The 24,737-nt window shown below is 39.6% G+C and overlaps 1 protein-coding gene across 1 annotated transcript; it reads right to left on the reverse strand.

The window, feature by feature from the left end:
- Positions 1-353: 353 nt before the first annotated feature.
- Positions 354-24,348, reverse strand: ADGRG7 (adhesion G protein-coupled receptor G7). Its single transcript, XM_030476050.1, has 16 exons — positions 24,240-24,348; positions 20,857-20,964; positions 16,488-16,619; positions 15,583-15,692; positions 13,420-13,575; positions 12,777-12,868; positions 12,342-12,460; positions 12,144-12,257; positions 10,180-10,340; positions 8,581-8,730; positions 7,177-7,289; positions 5,698-6,062; positions 4,041-4,122; positions 2,862-3,023; positions 1,806-1,962; positions 354-569 (listed from the first exon to the last, which is right to left on the reverse strand). Exons 1-16 carry the CDS (start codon positions 24,346-24,348, stop codon positions 354-356), a joined length of 2,346 nt encoding a protein of 781 aa, XP_030331910.1.
- Between the last annotated feature and the right edge of the window lie 389 nt (positions 24,349-24,737).

The raw sequence follows: 24,737 nt of genomic DNA on the forward strand, positions 1-24,737 counted from the left end.
ACATGTTCAACAGGCCTGAAAAATGAGAAGGGTATAAATAGCACAATTTCTATACATCTGTACTGTAATATAAAACTGTAATAACCTCAGCTCCTTTCAAAGACCTTCCTTAGTGACATGCAGTACAAGTAGTAGCCAGACGATCTAGCACTGCATTGCGCCATAGCAATCACACTGTCTTGCTAGTGTGTGGTCCTGGTTTTGACTCCCGGTGGTCTTGGCTTACGATCTATTTCAAGCTACCTGCAGTTGGAGTAGTATAATGTCATTCAAGATATCTGTGAGATCTACATAAAGCAAACCATGCTTGAAAAATGCAGGATTATGTTTCACGCATTTACAGGTTCCTAACTTCAGTTAGGGAAAGTAGACAAGGAACTATTCTCTGATGAAGTCTGTGTTGATCTGAAAGTTTCCTGTAAGCATTTTGCAGGCTGTTTTGAAACATAGTAAGTTTTTGAATGCAGGTACGGGGATACCCTTGTCACCCAAATAACAAGAAACACCTTGGAAACTTTGTTCTTGAAGGCTGGTGATCTGAAAGTGTACAGAATACAGATCTGAAGTCCCTGTAGAGTAAATTAAAATGTGGAGTTAATATTTTCCTTCTAAACCCAGAAAAGATTAGTCAGTATTACTTGTCTTGAAAAGCAACCACAAAACAATTTTCAGTAACCACTAACAATGACATTAATACCTTGAAATACAAGAAGTACTTTGAACAGTAAAGATATTCCATGTAACTATGGATTTGCAACTATAGTCGCCTCATTTGCACATTGTAATGGATTAGCTATGTCTCAGGATTGTGTTATTACCCTCTGCTGGATAGGATGAAGGTAAGACCTGCTTGAGCATACCATAAGCATTACATGTGGCTGGTGTACCCTTTCAACACTTCAATCAGACACATTGATAGAAGCAGGACTTCAAATTTCCATGCCTATTCTATTCTTCTAAATTCTCATTTCAAGGACTAATCAGGAGTATCCTTGGTTAAAAACAAACAAACGAAAAAAAAAAACAACCCACAACTCTAAATAGAAGGATCTCTGTTCCCTGATTATGATTCCAGGAACAGAGGAATCATGATCAGGATGGGCGTAATCCGTCCATCAGTATAGTAGTAATCGCTTCAGGACTTTTTGCCCAGAGACTTTGCAGATCTGATCCCCTCTGGTGTACAGGCCCTCAGTTTTCAGTAGTTCAAACTGGCAATAAAAAACTCAATGTTTGGGTATGGGGCGATTTTCACATATTTCCAATTAGCTATTTTGTAGAATATATTCAGTGGTGTAATAATGAAAGATCCATCGATCCACATACTTCATACTTCATATGCCCTATATGACTATAAAGCCAAGAATCCAGCAGGACTGTGGGCAGAGGCAGGTGCATTCCTGTAGGCTTTTATCCAGAATCATCGTGAAAGGTCTCAAGCAATGAAGTTCTAGTTACTCCCCTGGGAGTCTTTCTCACAGCTGATACAGAAGTTTTTTCCTGATATTCATTCCGAATATGATTTCATCTATGATCTGATAGAAGAGATGCCACTCAGACAGGAAGGTCTTTTCAGTGCTGTCCTTGAAATAAAATCCCACATTGATTTATACAACGGGAAGAATTTTATGAGTGACAGAGCAGAAGGATAGCATCCCTTTCTGAACAAAAATTCTGAATCCCTGTAACTGGTTTCCAACAAGTTCCCAGGCTATTCTAACCTACCAACCTATAGAACAAATAGATCTGACTCTGGTTTTTTTCATTATCTCGATTATTAGTCTCAGAATTACTAAATACTTTACCTGGGTAGCATTCAAAATGCAGAACAGATAGCTGAAAAACAGACTTGTTTCTTCATGACTTATTAACATGAGGTAGCCTATCGTCCAGGTGATTCCAAGCACTACCTCTATAGAGATAGTGCCAACCATCTTTTTCATAAATGAATCCTTTTTATTCCTAGAAACACACATTAAAAAGTTATTAGACCTTTCTGTACACCATTTAATATCCTTTTAAGTGTAAAACTTTCTGTTTATTCAGAGTTATATTGCAAAGATGTGTTATTCAGGTGAGTTGAGAACACACACCTCTCTGTTTGACCTATCATCCAGAGAAGAAATCCAGAAAAAGTAATCTAACCAAGTTTATCAGAATAATCTGTTTCGAGTATGTAGCTTGAATGATTCTTTCTTTAACAAAAAAGTGAGGATTACCAAGGCCACAAGAAGCATTGAAAATTAGCATGTTAGCTATTATAAACTTTTTAGAATGCTTATAACTTCAATCCAAATGTGCTTAATTTTCAGTGTAAGAATAAGGTGCTGGTGAAGTTTGGATATCCTGTTTCTCTCAAGCCTGAGGGCAGACAGAGATAAGGTATTTTGTTTGCTCCAACCATGAAAATCGTACATAAAAGGAATGAAGAAATGGTACAAAGTTTTGTTGAACAGATCAGTTCTGTGGGATTAAAATTAAAGCAATCCCTTTTTAGGTAATACACTGTACACTGCAGAGTTTCTGACACAGCCTGTGACAAGACATGGAGTGTTGATGTAAAACTCAGCAAGTAAATCTGCTTCAAAGCTGGTAAGAACTGGTCTGACGTTCAGATGTGCTGAGAAATTTTTAATTCTCATTTGGCTGGACCCAGCTCTGCTTTCACTTATATGAATTCAAACTGGGGATAACCTTAATTGAGGTGAATTAATTTTTTGACTGCCGTAAGTATGCATTTCTTTCTTTAATACAGAAGACTTTGTCAGAAATCTGAGTTCAAGATAAGAAAGTCTGAGCTGATGACAAGAGACTGAGCAATACATTTGCTGAAAGATCTAACGAGTCCTATGCCATCTCACCTTGTCAAATTCTTGTTCTTCTTCCATATCACAGAGACACTGATAGTGATGAAAGTGATGATGTTAAACAGGAGTATGAGTGCTACTGGCAAGAGGAACGACCACAACATGGGCTTTTTCACACTGAAATTCTGATTTTGATCCAGTGCTGCAAGCCAGCAACTTTTAACATAAAGAGAGGCCAATTTGGAAGATTTGTTAGACACATTATTCAGAATACAAAAAAAAGATAAAATTCCACTTTCATCCTAAAAGACCTCATAGGGCTTTCTAAGTCTTGTTAGCCTGTCTCTGAAATTCCTTGAGAACTGAGGGCTTTCAATCATGCTTGTCTTTCTCTGAGGAATGCAAAATGATTTATCAAAAAGAAACTGCATAGAGAAATACAATGTAGTGCAATATAGCTAACCAAATAGATAATCTGGCCACCATATGCAAGTTTACCTTTAAAGTACATGTTATAACAGAGCTGAAGAGTAAAGTAATAGGGGAAACCTAAAGGACAAAGAGTGAAACAAAAACAGGGGCAACTTCAGGACAGTTATCGTGCGATAATCTTTATGTCTTTTTTTTGTTATTATTATTGCCAAATAATCTTAAATTAGAAATCAACACTCCCTAAATGAGTAACATAAGTGGGTGTAAAACCCCCATGTAAAAGGGGGTTTGTGTTTACATTTATGTTTAGATTTCTTTTGAAGTGTACCTTTGTTCTGCATTACCTGCTATCACCAGGGCACACTGTAAGCCTGATAGCCTGCTTTGGTGTGCAGGCACTTGAATGAATATCAATACCAAAACCATAGGGTAAATAGGGATATAGTTGAGTTGGCCAGAAGGGTTTTAAATAAATGAGAGGATTAAGTTTAGGTACTGAAATGCAATTATGCACTTAAGTGAAGGTCTTGAATTTCAGTTAGGCTAAGGATGTCTACAGCTTCCATTTAAAGTCACAGGGGATCTTGCAGGAGGATTCAGGGCAGATGTGGATCGAGTTCCCTAAATCCTTAGGAGAAACTGCAATTTCTTATAGTGAATGTTTAGCTTGAATGAAAAGTTCTGTTTTCTTTTAAGTACTTAGATACACAAAGCCGTATACCAACAATAAATCTAGAATTGTACTAATAATGAGCCATCACAAAAGGTGTGAGCAAGTGTTGTAATAATACATGCACTTACAATTCTTCCTGTCGGTAGTTTAAAGCTCTTCCTTCTCTGTAAGTAGCTCCAAGTGTTATTGCAACTACTACAGCAGGGATTCCTGATTAATACGAGAAACATTAGCAATTTATTGTTCAGTTAGTTGCATGGGCACACACAAATAGCTTCTTGCCTCCTAAACTCCGTAGATTTTAAGAGCTCTGTTTCATCTGCCTTGCACTAAACTACATGGATTTTCTATAGCCTAGAAAAAAGGCAGGACTGAGGGTTGTGAGCACTGTTTTTCTGAGGACCGCTCACGTCCATGACTTGCTGATTTTTGCCATTAAAGAGCTTCAACAGAGCTTCCAGAGACAACACCAATGGTGGCTGAGCAAACTCCTTCCTGTGCCGTAGCTGACTCCCTTGTCACAGCTGTGCAATCCTACCCTCTTGTCAGCAATGAGAAACTTAGTTTAAGAAAATTCTGCACCACACACCACTACATTTTATACCAGCTTGATGCAAAGCATAACTTTTGCCCTTCGAAAAGTGTGCCAGCAAAGGCTTGCCTCCTCAATGCCTTTTCTTCACTTCCTGTCTTCCATGTCCCCTGCCTACCTGTTCGCTAAGCAGCACGTCGCATGAGAAGGAGCCTCCTGCACGCATTTTGATCTGGGAAATAAACATGCTTCTTAAAGTCTGTTCCTTCTCCAGCCCTAGTAGAGATCTTCCAAACTGCCAAGCATTTGCTGTGCTCTTAAAGTAGGTCTGAAAAGCAGTGGGTCAGAATCATGCTGTTTTGGACGTGCACAACTAGTCACAGGACACAGTGAAGAACCTAATGTTGTGCTATCATGCAAGTGGAGCACAGTAATGCGTAGCCAGGCAGCTTTTGCTGAATATTTGCTGGCTTGCATATGCAGTCCAAATTCTAAAAGTTTTAGAGGAATTGCTTCTATCTCCACCCAAATGCAAAACATAATAATGAAACAGTCAGGATCTAAAACTGGTTGGTAGGTGCCATCAGAAACGACACAACACATGAGCTGACCACACAGCATGGAAAAGGCAGGTATTCCTGTACACTCTATTGGAAGAGTTTCTTGGAGAATGAGATTTTTACTCTGCCTAGTGGGTATCTGTCTTCATTCTTCAGTCCTACAAGTAGTTCTCTTTCAGCTTACAGTGTTGCTGCTGACTGCTGTACTGACTTAAGAATGTGCTCTTTGCTTATTAATAAATAATATATACCAATTAGTCACTCCTTGCTTTTTGATGCATGCAAGGCTCTGGCTTGAAGTCGTGAGGAATCTCAGATATATCTAAATGAAGAATTAGAATCCATCTATGCAATCACCATATCTGAAAGATTTTTTTACTTAGGTGACAGAAACAGATTGTTGAAAGCCTTGATTGCTGTGAAAATTTCTCCCGCACACAATAGGTTTGTGTTGCTGTGCCAGTGAACAAGCTATCAGTTTCAATGCCATATGAGGGCAATTGAAACAAGCTCAGTTTATACTGACAGTGTGAGCAGTAACAGGGGATTATTTATTAAATCACATTGCACCAAAACAGAGAGGTGCTGATTATAATTGCTCTCTCCTGATCCCCTATCTTTACAACTCTCCCTGAATGTACTGTGTACTGATACTTTGGTCAGAGTTTCCATATATATGACTTTAAATCTTACCCCATCCGATTACTGACATGGTTATAAGGAAGTGTTCAGGCAGGGGCTTCATGGCTCTAAGCAGCAGTAAGTACAGCTGTGCAGAATTGAGTGCTGACCACATAAATGTTGCCAACAAAAAATAGTGCAGTAGGACAGCCACAGCTGTACACCAGGAGTCTGCGGGAGGATCTACCAAGTCAGATGTGAGTAAAGTGTTACTGATGGTATCGTAAGGAAGGTATTGCTGGTAGTGGCTGGTGGTACTGTCGCTGTGATTCCTGGCATTTCGGTTTTCAATTCCAGAGATGAAGATGATGTTAAAAATGAGCATAGAGAAACAGAGGCTCACTAACATCCACGTTACAGATGACTTTCGAGTTTTCCTATTGGTAGGAATACATTTAGAAGAAAAAAAGTAGAGCAAAATAATTAAAACTGTAAAATATTTCTTCATTTCCATTGATATTAAAAGCAAGGTAGAGTATGTAGTCTTTAATACAGAGACAAAACAAAGCAATAACTTGTTTGCAAGATTCTACACCATCATTACTCTCAGACGACTTAATAAATCCATCAGTTTTGTCCAATTTCAGCTAGAAGAGAGAATACCCAGTACCTTTTGGGACTAGGGCTTTTCCAACAGCAGTTGGGATGCATTTTCTTTTTTCCACACTGCTCTTTTTAGAACTCTTTTCTTCAGTTTTAAGAGGTGAAATAGGATAAGACGAGTATTTCTAAACACTCTTCAAGATCCAAGAGAATAATAAACCTCCACTTCCAAACTCTGTCTTACAAATACCTTTAAAAGGCAGAGTCTGGAAGCTCCTACAACCTTAAATACATTGACTTTGATGGAATTGCTCCAAAGGTACATTAGTGCAAACAGAATGAGAAACATGCATTCATCTACACTAACTACAACTCTGTTGGCAATACTTTGCTCCTTGTTCAAGGGGGAATCACATGACACTATCACAGGCACGTTCATCAAGGAAGTTTGCTGCAACCGTATTTGAATTAAGTCACAATAGAACTGTAGCACAAGCAGTGCACATAACCTATATTGCTGTATAATCATTGTGCATTCAAATCATCTGTTCCATACAGACAGTTTAAAAACAGAAAGCAGTAGAGTGTAGAAAGTATCAAATAGGCAACAGAAAGCCCTGTCAAAGCGATGGAAAGATTTTTCTTGTCAGCGCCATGCCCAGTGTTTCCTATGAAAGGCTTGGCCTTTTACCATACTGGAGTCTTCTGTACTCTGTTATACTGTTTCTTTTCAAAGCTCACTTTTTTGAAGGTGGATCTATTGAATAATAAACATATATGTATATATATATCCTCACATTAAAATATTAACATAAAAAGGTTGAAGTTTCATCTAGGTGAGAAATATGTTCCAAACTGGCTACTCGCTTTGTTTTCCTCAAAATATATAAAGAGCAAAATATTGTAACTTATCATTAAACACTTGCAGTTTTACATCTTCACTCTTACCTAGTGAATATTTGAAACAAAATGGTGATGATCACACCAGCCATGGACAATCCAACACCAATGTAAGAAATATACTCCAAAGGCTTTGCATATTTATATTTGATCTGAAAGGCCTAGGAAGCAAATTGCATCAGTTATAGGATGAGAAGAGGTAAATTTCTTTCTAAAATTTGTGTTTCTGGTTGCACATAGAAAATAAAATGTTTTAGTGAAGTTATGACTGCTGCTAATCACTGCCAGAATTTTCAGATCACACAAAATCATTGTGGATCTCAAAACTAGAGAAGATTGTGCAGAACTCCACAAAGAGACCCCACAATGTCAATCAAATATTTAGCAAAATAACAGATTAAAATATTCAGAGAAAAATGCAAGGTGACACAGACTGAAAAAAGCAGCTTCAACTTTTTGTACTGATGTGCATTCTGAATTTTGGCTTCTGAGGATAAGGCCTAAGGTAAAATGTTACAAAGAATTACAAATCAAAATCAGTCTTTGTATAGTGACAATAAAGCAGCAGGTAAATATAAATTTATTCAATGAAACAGCAAATATTGTTATCTTTGCATAAATGGATGGGAATCTTCTCTATAATATAGTCATTTTGTGCAGTAAGGACATGAATAAGATAAAGGGAAATGCAGAAACAAGTTAATATTACAAATATGGAAATGCTGTTCTGTGGAGACAGAGTAAAAAGAAACTTTGAAATCCTGACACTGCTGAAGTCAGTGACCACAAACACGTGATTTTACCCAGGGAGTGTTTTGTTTAGAAAAGCTGAAACAAGTATTGAAAGAATAAAAATATCAGAGACAGACAGTCATTCTGAAATAGCCTGGTTAGTACAAGAGGGCAGTATTTCAAACTTACTGGTAGCAGATCGATTGCTTTTTGTAAACATATAAGCAAAGGAAGTAGTTAATGCTAAGTACTTCGAGTTATTTACCCAGCACAAGGCAGTGTCACAGCTAGCCCAGATCCTAAGCTATTCTACTGTTGGTCTTGGGGCACTTTTGGCTTTAGATGTACTTAACAGTCAGCTGCAGCACTGGAGGTGCAGAGCCGGAGGCTACCAGAGCTGAGCAGGTCAACAAGTTGTGCCAGCCCTTCCCTGCTGCTGGGGTGCCCAGCAGGTGGGCACAGCCACAACGTGTGTCAGAGGAAGCCAGGACTTGCCTTATACGTTTGGCTTTCCAGAAGCCTGGGGACAACTCACATGTCCCAGTGCCAGCTGTGCCACAGGTCAGAAACAAGTACACAGGGACATCTTATTCCTGGGACTTCTAGCTTGGCACACATATACCCTTACATTGGCATGCTGGTCTTACAGCTGGAAACAACCAAACAAATGAAAGAGAAAACCCCCAAACTCTCCCCATTTGAGAAAGGACAACACCCTACCATCAGGACAGCAAAATTAGTAGTGTGATTACACCTGCATCTCAAGAACTGGTCTCTTCCTTTTGCACAGCCAGCAGTGTTCCAGTCGTTGACGGTATAGTCCCAAAAGACACAGGCATGATCACGCAGATGCAGTTCAGATATGTTGTACTATGGGTTGGGATTGCAAGGAGAAAAAGTGGCTACAGAAACATAAACAGATATGCAACGGCAAACAGTGTGTACTGACAGTTGTCCTCTGAAAAGGGAGCTGACAGCTACTAAGGGATTTACAGGGTTTCTGGTAAACCTTATGAATGATACTAATAACAGCATAATTTGGCGTTTTGAAGTTACTTTGTGTGCCTTTCTCAGTCAATATTGCCAAGGAAATTAGCCATTTCTGTAAATTATTCAGGTAAGTATGGTTCAGGTGCACATAGACTAGGCATTAAACAACTGCCAAATGAATTCTGTGTAAGCCAAAGAACAGCTTTCAGATATTAGTAGCATTAAATTACTGCCAACCAGAGCTGAATCCACACTGTGATAGGAAGCAAACAACGATGAATGCCATGAACCATCCCTTCCCATCCTGCAGCATCGCAGTGCTCATGCAGTCATATGTCAAACTGCATGCAGTCATTTTTGGACAACATATATCTGCAGGGTACGGCAATTAAAACTGCTTTTTAATAAGCAATGAGCAGCTTGTAACGCCAATAAGTAATGAAAACAACTATTGACAGTACTAGGTAATTCTATTAAAAATGAGGAATAAAAGCAGGAGTAAAAAAATCAATTATAAGTTTGTTTCAGTGATTTTCTTAAAAACTATATGTGTTTTCCAGGTCACTTAAATGTATGGATCCATAATGATGATTAGCGATCTATCATGTGCATGTATTTGAGCTTAAAACCTTTCTTAAATATTCTAAGAAGAAGCCAACTACCCTTTTCTGGAGAAATCATTCTAAACGTGATTATATATTATCTAAAAATTCAGCTATTTGGGCAAATGCGCGCTCAGAGTATTTCCTGCAAGAAAGCAGTGACATCTGGCATCAGTTCCTGGGTAAGGGAGTCAAAACAAAATGCGCAATGATTTTAACTGGAAGCAGGAGTTAGAAGATGGTATGAAAAATTAACACTTCCCACGCTGGTAGGTGTGTTGGGCCGTGCCAGTCATGCTGACTTTTTTTTTTCAATAATTGTGATATTCTTTTGGAAAGAAAAATTGTCCTCTAGCATCTTGGCTTTTTTAGTTCTTGCTTTAGGACTAATTTACCCAAGGACAAATCCACTCTGATATACCTCTAACATTTTATGGAATACAGTTTTGCTTGCAAACATCCTAATTTAGCAGTACTGAGTCAGTAACATCAGGTGTTAAACACAAAAATTGAAAAATGTTTTCTATGCCATGTTATCTAAATACCCTTCACATATGTCACTTATGCATCCCACAAACTCTCTCAACTGCTTATAGACAGAAATCAAGGCAGTATGCCAAAAAAACCCCCTCTGCTTGAGGCTGTTTATCGAAGTCCTGAAGGCAGGTAGTAGGGCAAGGGCAGCCCATGGTTCAAACTTAACATCGCATTTCTTACTGGGGCTTACCTTGGGACTGAAGGCTATTTCAACACTGCTGGTTCTTCCACCATCAATGTTGCCAGAGACAATTTGTCTAGAGAAACTACGGCGAGTCTGATAAATCCTTGACTGGAAGAGTTTGGCATTTTGATACAGGACAAAGCCAACTCTTCCATTGCCTGATGAGCCTTTGCAAGGCAAACAGAAACGTAGGTATGAATAGCATATATCAGAGAAGCTGGTGCCTTTGAAGAAGCCTACACTATGCTGTTTCACACGTCCAGTATTTACAGCACATTTTTGTTTAGATGTTTATTTAGAATCCATTTGAAAAATAGAGAAGAGCTTCTCTTCCCATGAATCTCAAGAGGGTCATCTTCGATTTTTGGTGAGGTGGAGCATGAAAATAATTATTACCTTTCTCTTAATGTAATTTCTGGGGAAAAATACTGGTAGTGAGGAAAATAATCCTAAATCCCAATATATGCACACACTCCAAATGGCCAGGCTTATAATAACACCAAAAAAGAAACAGTAGCATCGAGGACATTTACAATTAGTAGGAAGTCAGTATAAGAGGTTGGCTGGACTTTCGTCTTCAGAGCCAAGTTTTGGATTCTGTTTCTTTTGCACTTTTCTACCGAACTAGGGAGATTTCATCTAAGTGATTTAAATTACTAGTCTTGTTATTCAAGTGAGGAAGCAAAAATCATGGTTTATATAAATATATATTATATATATTTTTATATATATATTTGTTCTTGATTTTATGCTTTTTATTTAAGATCAAGAGAGACTGATTTGATCTCCCTCTGATTTGATCATCAAGAGAGACTAATGGAATCACATGACATGAAATGTCATGATTGTGTACTTAGTATTGAAGAAATATATTTTTTATTAAGACAAGCTGTGTGTTTAATCTAGCTCTCTTGAGGGAAGTGTTATGATCAAGGCTTTAATTACACGATCACCCTGTTTTTCCACAGGATCATTGTCTAAAACAGTTAAAAGAAATGACAGTGACCAGTTAATGAGCTATTCTGTGTTTGGTGGTTTTTTTATTGTCACTGCTGGGTGTGTGGGGCTACCTGGTTTATCCCTCTGATTATTTCAGTCCCTAGTGAGCGGACTGATTTATTCATTTCCCTGTGGGCTTGTATATGAATGATGTTCAGAATTCTGATGTCTAAATGCTCCACAAACTTCACCTTCATTATACTCTTGTGCTGTGATGTCCTCAGAGAGACTGAGGACAAGTCTGCTGGTTTCAGGTGCCCAGTCTGAAACTTGTGATTTTTAGTATGACATAGGAATGCACATGTTCAAAGCTCAGCTCCCCAAGACTCAACAGTTTCTGCAGCAAACGAAGCAGAGGAACTGAAGCTGCTGGTTTGGGGGAGTATTTTTGGTTGTGTTTTGGTTTGGTTTTGGGGATTTTTTTGGTTGTTTTGTTTTGTTTTGTTTTGTTTCTTCAGGGCAACACCAGTTTATTCTCTAAGCCCTGCAGAGTGTAAGCAACGCATATCTGGAAAAATCCTGTGTGACTGTGCCATTAAAGACTATCCCAATATGTAGGTGTGAAGATGTGTATGTCCTGGCTGACACCTGACAGTAGCGGTAATTTTAGTTAAAATGGTTGATGTGTTTGGATTTCAGGCATAGTAAATATGTACTAGCTCTTGATGTCTAGAGAGGTATGGCCAAAGCTTCATTACATTCTCAATTTTAGAAAACAAAACAAAAACTCCCAAACACCAAAAGCATTCTAGCCATTACATATACTTGTGCATTAATCTATAAATAAGATAAGACATCTCATTCCACATGTGCATTTTTTGTACCATATGGCATCAACATGCATTAAAAAAATGTAATTGTTTGTATTGGCTAAGGGTTTGTTTGGGTTTTTTTTTTTCCAAAGGAGTTTTTTAATGAATATTCATTCAAAATTTTCCCAAGCACACTTTTCAGTAGGAGAAAGAACTTACTGTGATTTATAATGTTGAACAGTATCTGAACTTCAGTATTGATGGCAGCAATAAGCCCAGGGACATTTTCCTGTATTTCTAGTGTTGTCGGCTGATAATATTCCAGTGTTGTATCTGCAGAAATTAGCAGTGGATGCATTAGAATTTATGGTACATACTGCCTTGCCCAGTGTAATCAAACAACACATACAGACTTACCCCTCTGTGCTGAAAACAAAATTGTAGAGGAGCTTAATTTCAGTGGAGCAGACTGGACTGCAACATTGGTCTGCGAGATGTTGCTAGTCAAAGAAAATTCCTCCATTGCTTTTGTGAGGCTGCATTGAAATAATGAGTGGGATAAAAGTTACCATTATTAGTTAAGATATGGATATAGGTCCAGTTTCCCAGCTTCCTCTCTGATTTCGTTATCCAACGGCAACTTTTCCTCATTCCCTGTTCTTACCCTTTCTCCAAAGCAGAAAAATCAACCCAAAATTGTTTATGCCAGCGTAAATCTACTGAATCAATGAAATTCCGTATTGGAGTTGAACACTAAAAGTGTTTTGACTTGTCCATGAACTACTTTCATCCTGAAACAGAAGGCAAAATGCAGTTTACTACATCAAAAAAAATGGCAAAAGCTAAAGTTACCTTGTTGTAACATTGACAAGATTATCGTTGTTGAATTCTGTTTCATTGGCATCCAAGAGCTGACTTACTGTAGCCACTGCTGCCATAGATGCCTGAGACAAGAAGAAAAAAGGCAGTATTCAAATGCAATTGAAATAAATCACCCCATGTGATTTATTGGATCCCCATGTGATCCGCATAGTGGATGGACAAAGAACACTTTATAAGCATTGCTTGAAAGTACACACTACAGAGTAAACCAAGCACAGGATGCCATTCGAGAGAACACAAACTTTTGCAACAATGAGTTCGTAAATACCACACTTGTATTAATTTAGACAGTAAGGATTACATGATAAACATCCAATAATGTTAATATTGAAATTTCAGGTATATGCAAGTTTAACATATGTCTAACGGTCTAAACAGCTGGTGAGAAACAAAATTTACACTCAGCTCTGAGAACTGACCCAGCAGTGATTCCACAAGTATGCACTTAAGGCTGCTTAAATACCTCCTAAATGGCAAAATGAATGCATTTGGTTGTGGTGTTATGTACAGTTAAGAGGAAGGAAATTGTTCCTTCTGCTGGTAGAGAGGGGATAGAATTGATATCCCAGATATGAACCCACAGAAGTCTTGTTTTAGTCTTAGTAGGTCTCACCTGAGCGTCTTTTGACACATTGGGTGTTTTCAGAACCTGCACCGTGATGGTTGCAGCAGCATAGATGTTCTGTGTGGACAGTTGGTCTGGCATGGAGGTGAGGATTTCAGTGTTACTTGCAATAGCTGCAATATTACTGGAGTTCACACTTTCAATCTGTTATGAGAACGCCATTCAACAGAAAGAAAATGAGAAAAGGAAAAAGAGTCACCACTTTTATAGCATTCTCACATAAGATCAAAATATGCAAGAAATTGGTGGTCTGAATTGTTTCTGTTTGTGCCAAGTATGCAGCATTTGCAATTTCTCCCTAGGGAATGATTTCATAGACTTCCAGAGTAGCTTGGGTTGGAAGGGCACTTTGGAGGTCTCCTAACCCAGCAAGGCCAACTGAGACCAGGCTGCCCAGGGGCTCATTTTGAATATTCACAACCTCCCTCAGAAACCTGCTTGTATTTGACCAGCATGGAGGGGAAGAATTTTCTCTTATCTAATTGGAATTTCCCATTTTGCCACTTGTCTCCATTGCTGCTCATCCTAAAACTACGCACCTTGAAGAAGAGCCTGGCCTCATCATTCTCCACACCTTGCTGTGAAGTATCTGTACATATCAGCAAGACCTCCCTTTTGTCTTGAGTTCATTGAGCATCCGAGTCTAGAAACTTCTGTTCACCTTTCACTGTTCACTAAATAACCAGAATGGGATTTTTTGAAAAGCCATCAGAGGAACTTGAGAAATGTCATGTGGAATAGTTGTGCTTCTCAACACAGTGCTCATAACCTGCACCAAGAACCTTATCCTCACTTCAGTATATTGTATATAGTGTCAGCTTGGAATAAATGTGGAAAAAAAAATTCTGATGCTGGAGATACTAATAAGAATGGCTAGAAGCACTGGCTGAGTCCAGTTTGAGTCAGTTAGCACTTAATAGGTAGAATGTAAATGTATAGAGTATCTTAAGAGTCTAAACAAAAAAAGATGACGCATTAGCTGTATGTTATATGAAGGTATAGCTAGGTAACAGTAAGACTTAAGGAGATGGAAAACCTGCTTATCATCAGGAGAATTTCCTTTGTAGGCTGTGAAGACCAACTAAACAGTGTATCATCATCCCTTTTCTAATCCAGTCAATGAATAGCTTAAATGAATAGCTTCAATAACTGAATTGTTCTCAAATTGTTTATGTTGGGAAGCTATCAAAATCAAGATTAATTCAATCATGAAGCTTTGAAATGTTCATAAAGCTTGGAATGGTAGGAAAGAAAGGTGAATGGGTTTCATAGGGAGGGAGGAAATTCACATTTATTATGCCTGGAGATTATATTATTTAATTTGAAAACGTGCATATGCACCGTGAACAAACAGTAAACGTCTATTTTCACTATTCTTACTTCTGACTTTTAGCATGACCTTGGATTCAAAGCAGATATTGATGTTTAAAAGGAATAAAATCCTTTTAAACCTGGGCTCTGGTTCACTAGCATGAACACCTCCTTCTCCTCCCATTTCCTAACATTCCTAAGCTCACTAGGTGGCAGCGCCACACCACAACTCGTAACAAAACCCCAAATTGCTAATGGCAGCAGAATAAACCTAATAAACCTATGTAGCATCCTGATGTTGCATCTTGTTAGCATTAGAAATGGGTACTACTAGTAGTATGTATTAATCTAGAGAAGATTTAGCATTTGAAGCATTTAGTGAAGGCTGTATACTGAGAAAATACAATATTGAGCTCAAAGGATCCAGGCAGGTGAAGCGCTGGGTTGAAGATACAATAGTCAAGCAAAAATGCATTACAAAAGGGACTTTTCTTATTTAAAGTGAATGTAGCCGGATTCTTCCTCCGTTCAGAGGTGTTTGCTGTGAACTGGGAACCTGAGTGAGGAAATTACAGGCCGGTTGAGGAATATGAAATGAGATGCTACATTCAGGCAAAACCAGAATAAAATAATCACCCCTGGAAATTCAGGCCATTTGCAAAGCAGGCACATGGCAAGAATGGCACTGAAAAAGGCTTTGTTCCTTCATTTTGCTTTCTGCAAAGTTTTAAGAAGTGTAACACATATCTATTTCCTGCCTCAATTTCCTATCACTCCTATTTTCCCACCTTGGGATGATGCAGAATCTCAGACACAGTTTAAATAGTAATTTAAGATTACCTGTGATGCTAAGGAGTCCAGATTTTCATCACAGTTCAGAATTTTGGGGGGCTCTAAAGTAGGAGTTCTGCCTTCTCTGGAGCACATCCTGATTGCTATTGAAGTGTTACCTGTAATTTTGTAAAAGCAGAAAGATAGGCATTTACTAGAGAAGCACTCACTCACATGCACATGACCTCATTGGGAATTAAAACTGTATTGTGGGTGTGACACCCTATCCAGTGCTATTTTCTGTTTGCATGTAAAACATTTGTCTTTCAGAGTTAAAAGTGACCATGAACTATTTAATTAGCTGTTATTCTTTTTAGAACATGTGTTTTATTCTTATATACACAATCTTGTCAAAGTGGCTGACATTATTCATGCCAAATTCAGATAGATATAGTTACACTAGAGCTGTAGAAACACATCTCTTAAATGGGAGGCACAGGCATCAGCACTGAGCTATCAGGAAGACTTTTTATCATGTTCTGAAAAACACATTTTATATGTCGTGAAAGAAATGCAAAGGGCATGTGGAGCAGCTGTGCAACACTTACTCCTCTACAAGGTCTCTGAAAGCTGAGACAGGTCATGGAACCACAGCTGATGGAAAGTATCCTGAATCCTAATGCTAAATAGTAGGATATAAATAGATTATTTTTCTATCAAAAGGCTCTTCAGGAGCAGACATTAACTGACTCTCAGCCCAGTCCCAGACAGACATGGATACGGCTCAGAGTGTGTGCCTTAAATTCTCTGCATTTGGGTTAGAAAGCTGTCTGGAAAGGTTTGTGCTCCTGCTGCCTGAGCTATGCTGTTCTGGCTTCAAACATCGACCTCTCATCTGGTCTAATAATCTGACATCTTTCACAAACCTTATATTTACTTGTGGGAAGTAGAAGTTAAAGGAAAGAAGCACCTACCATTCGCAGTATCAGCTTTGCATTTTTCTTCAGAGTTGCCATATTTACTCACTATAATCCGTCCAAAAGTAAGGTTTTTTGTAATGCTTTCAGAAATGTTCACTGTGTAAGTACTGGCTTCACAGAAATTAACTGTGCAGAAGGAAAAGAAAACATATATGCAGATCAAATATTTTTAGTACAAGGACCAATTTTCAAAAGTTAAATAGTATTGAGACAATAGAAGCTCACTGAATCTTTTGCCCTAAAGGAAATAAAAGCAGTTGGGTAAAACTTGTCTAAACACAAGCTGCTGAGCTGCTACAAGTGATACTTAGGAAGTCACTGAAACCCTAACGCTCATATTTTTTTCCACCTCTCCTATTTTCACTGCCTTGGTCCTAGAAGATTTGTAAAAGATTATAAAGTTTCTCCCCCAGGGTCTTGTTATCCAAGCAGAAATCAGATTTGGTAACCTAATGCCACAGGATATAGCAGGGGATAAAACCACACATTTGCTCCAGAATGGGGTTTGGACAGTTAATGGGGGACAGTCCTTTGGTGACTCCGAACCATGATGGGTCCAACGCACCTTCTGGCGCAGGAATTCGCTTCCCCACTGCCTGCCACAACGGTACAGGGTGGCCACCCCAAACCCCACACCTTGTCTAAGCACTTAGTACTGCCTATGTCTAAAGGCAGGATGATGAGCTCAGTGGACCTGTGGCCTAACACAGTACAGCAGCTTGTTGCTTGCTTATGTCATACCATACCACTATAGCGTAACACAAATTTGCCTTGCATTGCTACAAACACTTGAAAAAAATATTGCAGCACACAGGCAGAAATTTTTTGCTTGGTCTTATGACTTGCAACATCCTGTTTTTGCTGACTTTTGTTAATTTGGACCACATTTCAGCTGACTGTGTTCTATTAGCAGGACTGAGTCAGAGAAGCATACCTATGGTTGAGGTCCTGAGGGGGGCTCAGGAGGCCTGGAGTGTTCTCCGTATTCTGGCACAGGCTTCCTTGCCAAGTCACGTAACTTTCTGTGGGTCTTATTTTCTATATTGTCTCAGTTTCCCATGACACAATGATACTTTCCTTCTATAGAAATGGTTATGAACAAATAAGGGCACATGACTGCAAAGATTAGGTCTGCCTTATAGCACCATACTTGAACTTTGCTTGCCAGGAGGTGATTAGCAGGGCATTCTGCTGGACCCTCTCCAGCTTCTCCAAGTCTTTTTAGCCTGGGGTGCAGGCCCATATTTCCTGGTGGTGTCTCGCTAGTGCCAGGAAGGGGAGGGTGATAGTGTCTGTCAACCTGTCTCTCTCCACAAAGCACAGCCGCTCTGCTTTATTTGTGATGAACACACACTGTTAGCCCATACTGAACTTGGCATTCACCATCTCTCCCAGGTAATTTTCAGCAGGGCTGCTCCTCAGCCAGCAAGTTCCTGATCTGTACCACTGTCCCTGGCATGGATCAGCACTTGTCCTTCTTGGACACTGGGGGGTTTCTGTTGGCATTATCCTCAGGTTTTTCATGGTTCTGCATTGAAACTGTGCTATTAACTGTGTCAACAATAGCTCTGCTCCACCTCAAGTTTAGTATGGTCTACAGATTTGCTGAGAAGGCATGCTGTGTCATCCTTCAGGTCTTTGATGAAGACGTTAAATGATATTGGCCCTAGTACTGACCAGCAGGTTACTTTTATTATATGCCAATCAAGTCACTGATCACTACCCTTTGAGCTTGGCTGTTGAGTTAATTTTCAATCCAGCTACTGAACCCAGTTCATTCACCAAACCCATACATATTCACGTACCAAATGAAAATGCTGAGGGAGATGATGGTGTCAAAAGCATTTCTAAAATCAAGATATGTTACATCTGTTGCTCTTCTGTTGTCTATATAGCCAGTTATTTCATTCAGAAGGCAGATAAGTTGGTCAGACATGATTTTCCCTTTGTAAATCCATGATATTCCTGATTATCTTCTTGTCTTTTACGTGCATGGAAATAGACTCCAAGAGGACACGTCCAAGAGGACATGCTCCATAATACTCTTAAGGCTGAGGTAAGCCTGACTGGCTTATGGTTTCGCCAGTCCTCCTTCTTGCTGTTCTTAAATGTGGGCATAATGTTGGCCTTTTTTTCAATTCTCTTGATCAATGTCCCTTGATCACCATAGGCGACAGATAGCAGCCCCACTGTGACATCAGCCAGGTCTTTCAGCAGTTTTGATTGAATACTGTCTAGACCCATGGATTTGAATACTTTTATGGTGATCCTGCCTTCCTTCTGACAGATGAAAGCCAGGAATAAGTTGATATATATGCATTCATACATGAGTACATATTCAAGCTTTATTTTTCATCTTTCTAGTTATTCAGGCCGTGATCTGAAAGTGTTTTGGGTTGCTTTGTATACATATCTATACTTCTTGGGTTTAGACTTACAAAGGAGAATCCATCTGAAATAAAATTGTTTGGTGCTTTTTTCCCCCACTGAGGCAAATCTCAAATTACTGCAAATATTCTGACTTCAGCAGAATTGCTCCAGATCTTTCTAAAAAGCCAAACAAACCACAAGTATGAAGAAAACCAGGCCCTTATGTCATGATCTTTAAAGGAAAATAACCACGAAATAATGTACAAAAGCAATGAAATATGAGCTAAGTGGAAATTTTCCATCACCACTGGAACAAAAGTAATTGGTTTACAACATTTGTCTACCCTCTATGTCCTGCTCTCTCCTCCTGGCAATAAACTAGATCACCTCCTCTATTATAGCCCCAGCACCCAACTGCACTTCCTTCCAGCTTCCCCAACACCTTTAGCACTATGTTCCCACAGTCTTTATGCCCCGTCATGCCTCAGCCCTTCCCTCACTTCTGTCTCCCACATCCATCTTTTGATTCCCAATACATAAAATATAGATCTTTTTATTTTTTTAGCTGGTGGAGAGGAGACAAATGTCATGAGTAGTTTAGAGCTGTGCATCTTAGTGGCTAGACTGGATTGACTGGCCATGCAGTCACCACCTCCACACTGCCAGCTTAAGTCTCCTTGCCTTTTTCTCAGTGAGGTATTTATAGGGTTGCTCTTCTGTACCCTACTAGTGATATGTGCAAAACTTGTAAGATCTCAAAACCTTTAAGACTTGTAACCATCTAGTGAATTTAGTTGAAACTGTTCAGCAAGTTAGAGTTGCCAAGAAGGTAGAACAACAAACAGATGGGCAGTATAAATGTTCCTCAGGAAAACAGAATAAAATTCAGATTTTGTAAATGAAATAATGTTTGTGGTTATTTCAAGTTAATGTTGCCAGTCCAAACATTCTTACCTCATATATTTTAAGAACTACGGTTATTAAAATCTATTCTTTAAGGCAATTTGCAGCAAATCAAATACAGAATACCAGAGGAGTGAACACAGGGAATTACAGAGTCATCATAATGATTTGTTTCCAGTGCTGAAGTTCCAGCCCTGATTATTTTCTTTAAGCCAATTTCTCCAAAACATTTTGCCCAAATGTTCCAATCCATCATGAACCCATCCAATCTGTCATTGTCTCTTGGATGTGCTACCCATCCTGTATTAAGGAAATTACAAGGGAGACTTGAAGTTTCCATCTATCTAGCAGTCTTCACCAAAAATATTTTCCTGACGATCTTTTGACATCCTTTTTACCAAACATGATTTCGTTTTACAAGGCACAGCTGACAAATGACAGCATATCCATGTGTCACACTGGCCACAGTGTAGGTTGTTGGCTTGGAAAACATGAGTTGGGGATGTTACCAGCTGTGGAGATACTGCAGCTCAGTGAGCCAGCACCCTCACAGCACCTGCTGGGACGACCCGCTCCAATTACAGCAGTGCCATGCTGTGATAGAGAGGACTGAAATGGGAATCAACCAGCCCAGTGCTATGCCAGGTGTAGGAAATGTGACTCATCCAAAAACAGTGCCAGTGGCAGCAGGCACTGAGGACAGGCATTGTCCTGCAGGGTGCTGAGCTGGATGGTGTCCCTTTAAACACTAGTAGATCCAGATATGTCAATACTGGCCACTGAGGTCTGCATCAGATCTTCAACTCACTGTGATCTTCAAACACAGGAATTCAAGCAAAGACCAAATTGGCTAGGAACAGACCACAGACAGTTGAAACCTGTAATGTCTTCCCCAAATATGTTACTCATTTGAAAGAGTGACAGAAGTGGGTGAAGGATACGGCCTCACCCAGCAAGAAGTGCCATGTCACTGCTTGTGGATCCACCCTGATGCCCATGTCTCAGCAAAAGGGGAAGATCAGAGGCCTCCCAAAGCAGAGGGGTTCCCAGAAATGACACCAGCTGCCCATGCCACCTGGCTTGTACTGACCTATCTCGCAAAGAGATCCCACCCACTCCTCTGGGCACACGCAGGCTCCGTCCTGACAGATGCCACCATTGAGGCAGAAGCACAGAGGTACCTCGGATTCTGTAGTGTCTGTGTAAATAAATAATCAAGATATATGCATTAATACTGATGTAAAAACACATACCTATCTAATTTGTTGAAGGAAAGAAACAAACATGATTAATTTGAATCTTCAACTAAAAATATATGTGACCTGCAGTCTCCCTCATGTGCTCAGTCACTGATCCCTCCTTGACCCTAAAACCAGTGGCATGAATGTGGGGTCAAAGCTTTCAAACATGAGTCTGTGTTCCCACAACAATGTAGGTGGAAACAGTTTTGTGCAGCTGCTGGACAAATAGGAGTGATGGTGTGGGCCTCCAGGCTGCCAAAAGCACAAGCTGTTGAATCCATGAAAAGTCAAAATTACTTCTGCAGGATTTCACAGGAGCAAGAAGGCAAAACAGGGCCACAGAACCCCAGTGCTGAAGGACCCAGAACAATGACAAGAACATGGATAGTCAGGCGTCCAAGAATCAGACAGAGATACTCTGATTTAAGACAGGCGTAACTGAATAAAGCTGATAAAACCCCATGCCCCATGTCACAACCAACCTTGCACAGTCCCAAAGTGAGGAATGGAGTTGGAATCCCTTCCCATAAGGTTCATGGTGGAAATTGTGCACCTGTGTCTTGAAATAATGCAGAAAACTGGAGCTGAGGGCTGCCATTTGATCTGACATTTTAGTGCCTGTGTTTTGAGATGCTGACAAATACAGTAAAGCCAGAAAATTCAAAAGTAAAAACCTGCTGACAGGAACACGTGCTATTGTATATTTCTAATATTCTCACTGAGTTAAAAAGATTGCCTAGCTTCTTACTCTCTAATGAGATTCATACAACTGGAAGATTATTGCAAACTATAGCGGATATGCCATGTGGCGAGTGTAATTCTGTTCTTGGCACATATTGCTTGGCTTTTGCTCACGTTGTTGCTATTTAGCATTTGTGTTTCAGGCTGTCTCAGCTACATTACAGCCAGATGTCTGTAATGATAGTGGAATAACATCTATGTGTCGCTAGGTAATGTCTCTGCTAGCCATCAGCTTTTCAAAACACATTGTCTCTCTGTTGGAAATCTTACAGAAAGGAAAGGAAAACTCCTCCAGCAATTGAGACCTGGGCGGCCCAAGCTAAGCAGCTGTGGAGAATGGCTATATCTGGGGAGCTGGGTGCCTGGTTGCGCAGCTGTTGCCCCGTTGCCCAGCAGCACTGGCTCACCCATCAGGCACATGCATGTGGCACAAGGGGACATGTGCCAGAGGAGTCACACCGAGGCTGAGATACTTGCTTTGGATTTGGGAGCTTGAGAACCTGCAACATACTGTGGAACCTGCAGAGCAGCTCCAAGCCTCTGTCTTGCTTGGTGAGCACATGCCTGAAGCAGCCAGGCAGAAGGTGACACAGCAGGGTAATCTGGCACAGAGCATCCTGAAAACAGGGAGGGAGCAGTGCTGCTCTGCAAATGCACAGGCCTTGGGCTGCCTGCTGAGGGGCAGGACAGGGGACCAGCTGCAGCAGCCGTGGGTGGGAGCAGTGGTAGTGGCACTTCCACAGCCCAGCTAGGGTGTCAGGGTCTGGCTCTGGCACTGTTAGTCACAGGCTGCCAAAGGAGTGCAAGGAAAGGGAAGGGTGAAAAGGAAATCAGGGCTGACACTTTTTTGAGAGCGGTAGAACAGAAAAGCACAAAGCTGTGGGGTAAGAACTCCAGTGTTTATTCCTGGAGGTGCAGACACAGCTGCCACACAGCTCTTGCAGCAAAAAGCAGGTGCCATCAAACACCATCAGCCTTACCTTTGCCTTCCCCAGAAGAGCTCTTCTGTGAAAACAACGTGACACTCGCAGGATCTGTTAACGCTAATCGAAACTGTGGCTCTATTTAGTGCTTGCTGATAGCTTTTCTCAGCTGTTCAAGGTCTCGTATGCCATTATAAAGCTTTGCTTTTTTTTTTTAAGCAGAAAGAAATCTGTGTCTTTCCCAAACACAAATTCCTGAGCTGACTAATGCAGTCACATCTACCCCATACACAGCAAAACTCATGAGGCTCCACTAATTGTGGCACTGACATAAAATAATGGGGTTCTTTTGGTTTTATTTTAAGAGTCAGAAAACATCTTTTTATTTGTCTTTAGCTTTGAAGTTTTGCAGATGTTAATCACCTCAAGAATCACAGTGATTTTGATCGTATATATTTTTAAACTAAAATTAAAAGATTCTTGCATAATACTATCTCATTGTGAACTGTTGGGGTTTTCTTAATCAAATATTATTGAAACTCTTAATGCTAATACTTGTGGATAAAGTTTCAACAAAGAATAAACACTACCACTATGCACAACAAGCAATGCGTCAGGTGGGCATGGAGGTATTCTCCATCCCTGAAGTACATGCAGTTTAAATCCAGTTCCCAGCAGCTCATTTACCTGCTGTTGTGTAAATCCTAGGCATAAGAAGAGGTACTCCTCTAGGAGTTGTACTACGAGTTAACTCCCATATCACCTGGGTTTAGCTCCACCAAGTTGAACAAAGCGCTGGGTATACATTTATACTAGCCAAGGTGGATTACTACTGACATATGTTAAATAATTGCTGTTTACTTATGGGCCATTTCTTGGGCATGGATATGTTCCCTCCCTCCAAACATCTGATAAATCTCTTGTAGTCAATATTATAATTTTGTATCATGTTAATATAGTGATTATTTTGCTGGAAGGAAACACTGGCCAGTTTTCTGCTACATATTTGCACACAGAAGTGTCTTTCAAGTGTTCATGTACCTGATTTTCAGGTATAGAACATGCAAACCAATATCTCCCATACTCTTTCAACAAATTTTTCTATAATGCAAGTTGTAACGAAAACATGAACAGGTGCTATATAGCATGTTTTGCTTATATGCACGTAAACATAAACTTACGTAAAGCTAAATATTTCCTCTTTAAAACATAATTTACTGGATTAGCTAGAGGTCTATTTTTGTCTTTTGAAAAATAAATCAGATTTCTACTGAAAGAGTGAGAAAATATCAAAGCTCTATCAATCAGAAGACTAATGTGCAGTGTGAACATGTTACAAGTAAAATACTCTAGAGAGTGTTTGCCGTCCTGTTCTGTTTTACAGCAGAATGCAATGTTTGGGATACTTCTTTAAACATCAGTGTAAGAACAAAAATGATTCCACTTAAGAAGCGTACAGCACAGAGGTAATAATGTATATCAGCAATCATGTTTAAATACTTAAGGAAAGGAAAAAGAACCCAAAGAGCTCAAACAGAGCTTACATGGAGTAGAAATATATTTCTTACCTGTTTTAAACCTGAGGACAAGCTGCCAAATACACAGTGCCCAAAGGGTTATGGTCACTACACAACAGGTAATTCCAACCAATATTCTGTCCCAATGGAGTGAAGACATGTTGCGGTGCAGACTGTGTGCTCTGCTATAAAATGGTAATATACATTCATAACCTTGTGATGGATGAACTATTAACTACTTGTCTACCACTGAAACATTAACCCTTTATGTTCTACTTAGAAAAAAAAAAAAAGTAGCACACCACTACTTCTATTATTTTCCAACCAATAAAACATTTCTCTTATCAAGGCATTGAATATCATGTCTTCTACTTGCTATAGGACAACGTCGCAGCTCAGACAGACAGCTACATTTATATTGGTAAGGGATAGAGCTTGATATTGGAGTGCATGCCATGGCTCAGAGCCATGTCAGAGAATGTCTCTTCCCTCTTAGCAAAGCGTATATATTATATATATATAGCCTTCTGGAACTGACTCTAATCCTCA

This window comes from Strigops habroptila, chromosome 2 (genome assembly GCF_004027225.2).
Source record: "Strigops habroptila isolate Jane chromosome 2, bStrHab1.2.pri, whole genome shotgun sequence".
Classification (NCBI taxonomy): domain Eukaryota; kingdom Metazoa; phylum Chordata; class Aves; order Psittaciformes; family Psittacidae; genus Strigops; species Strigops habroptila.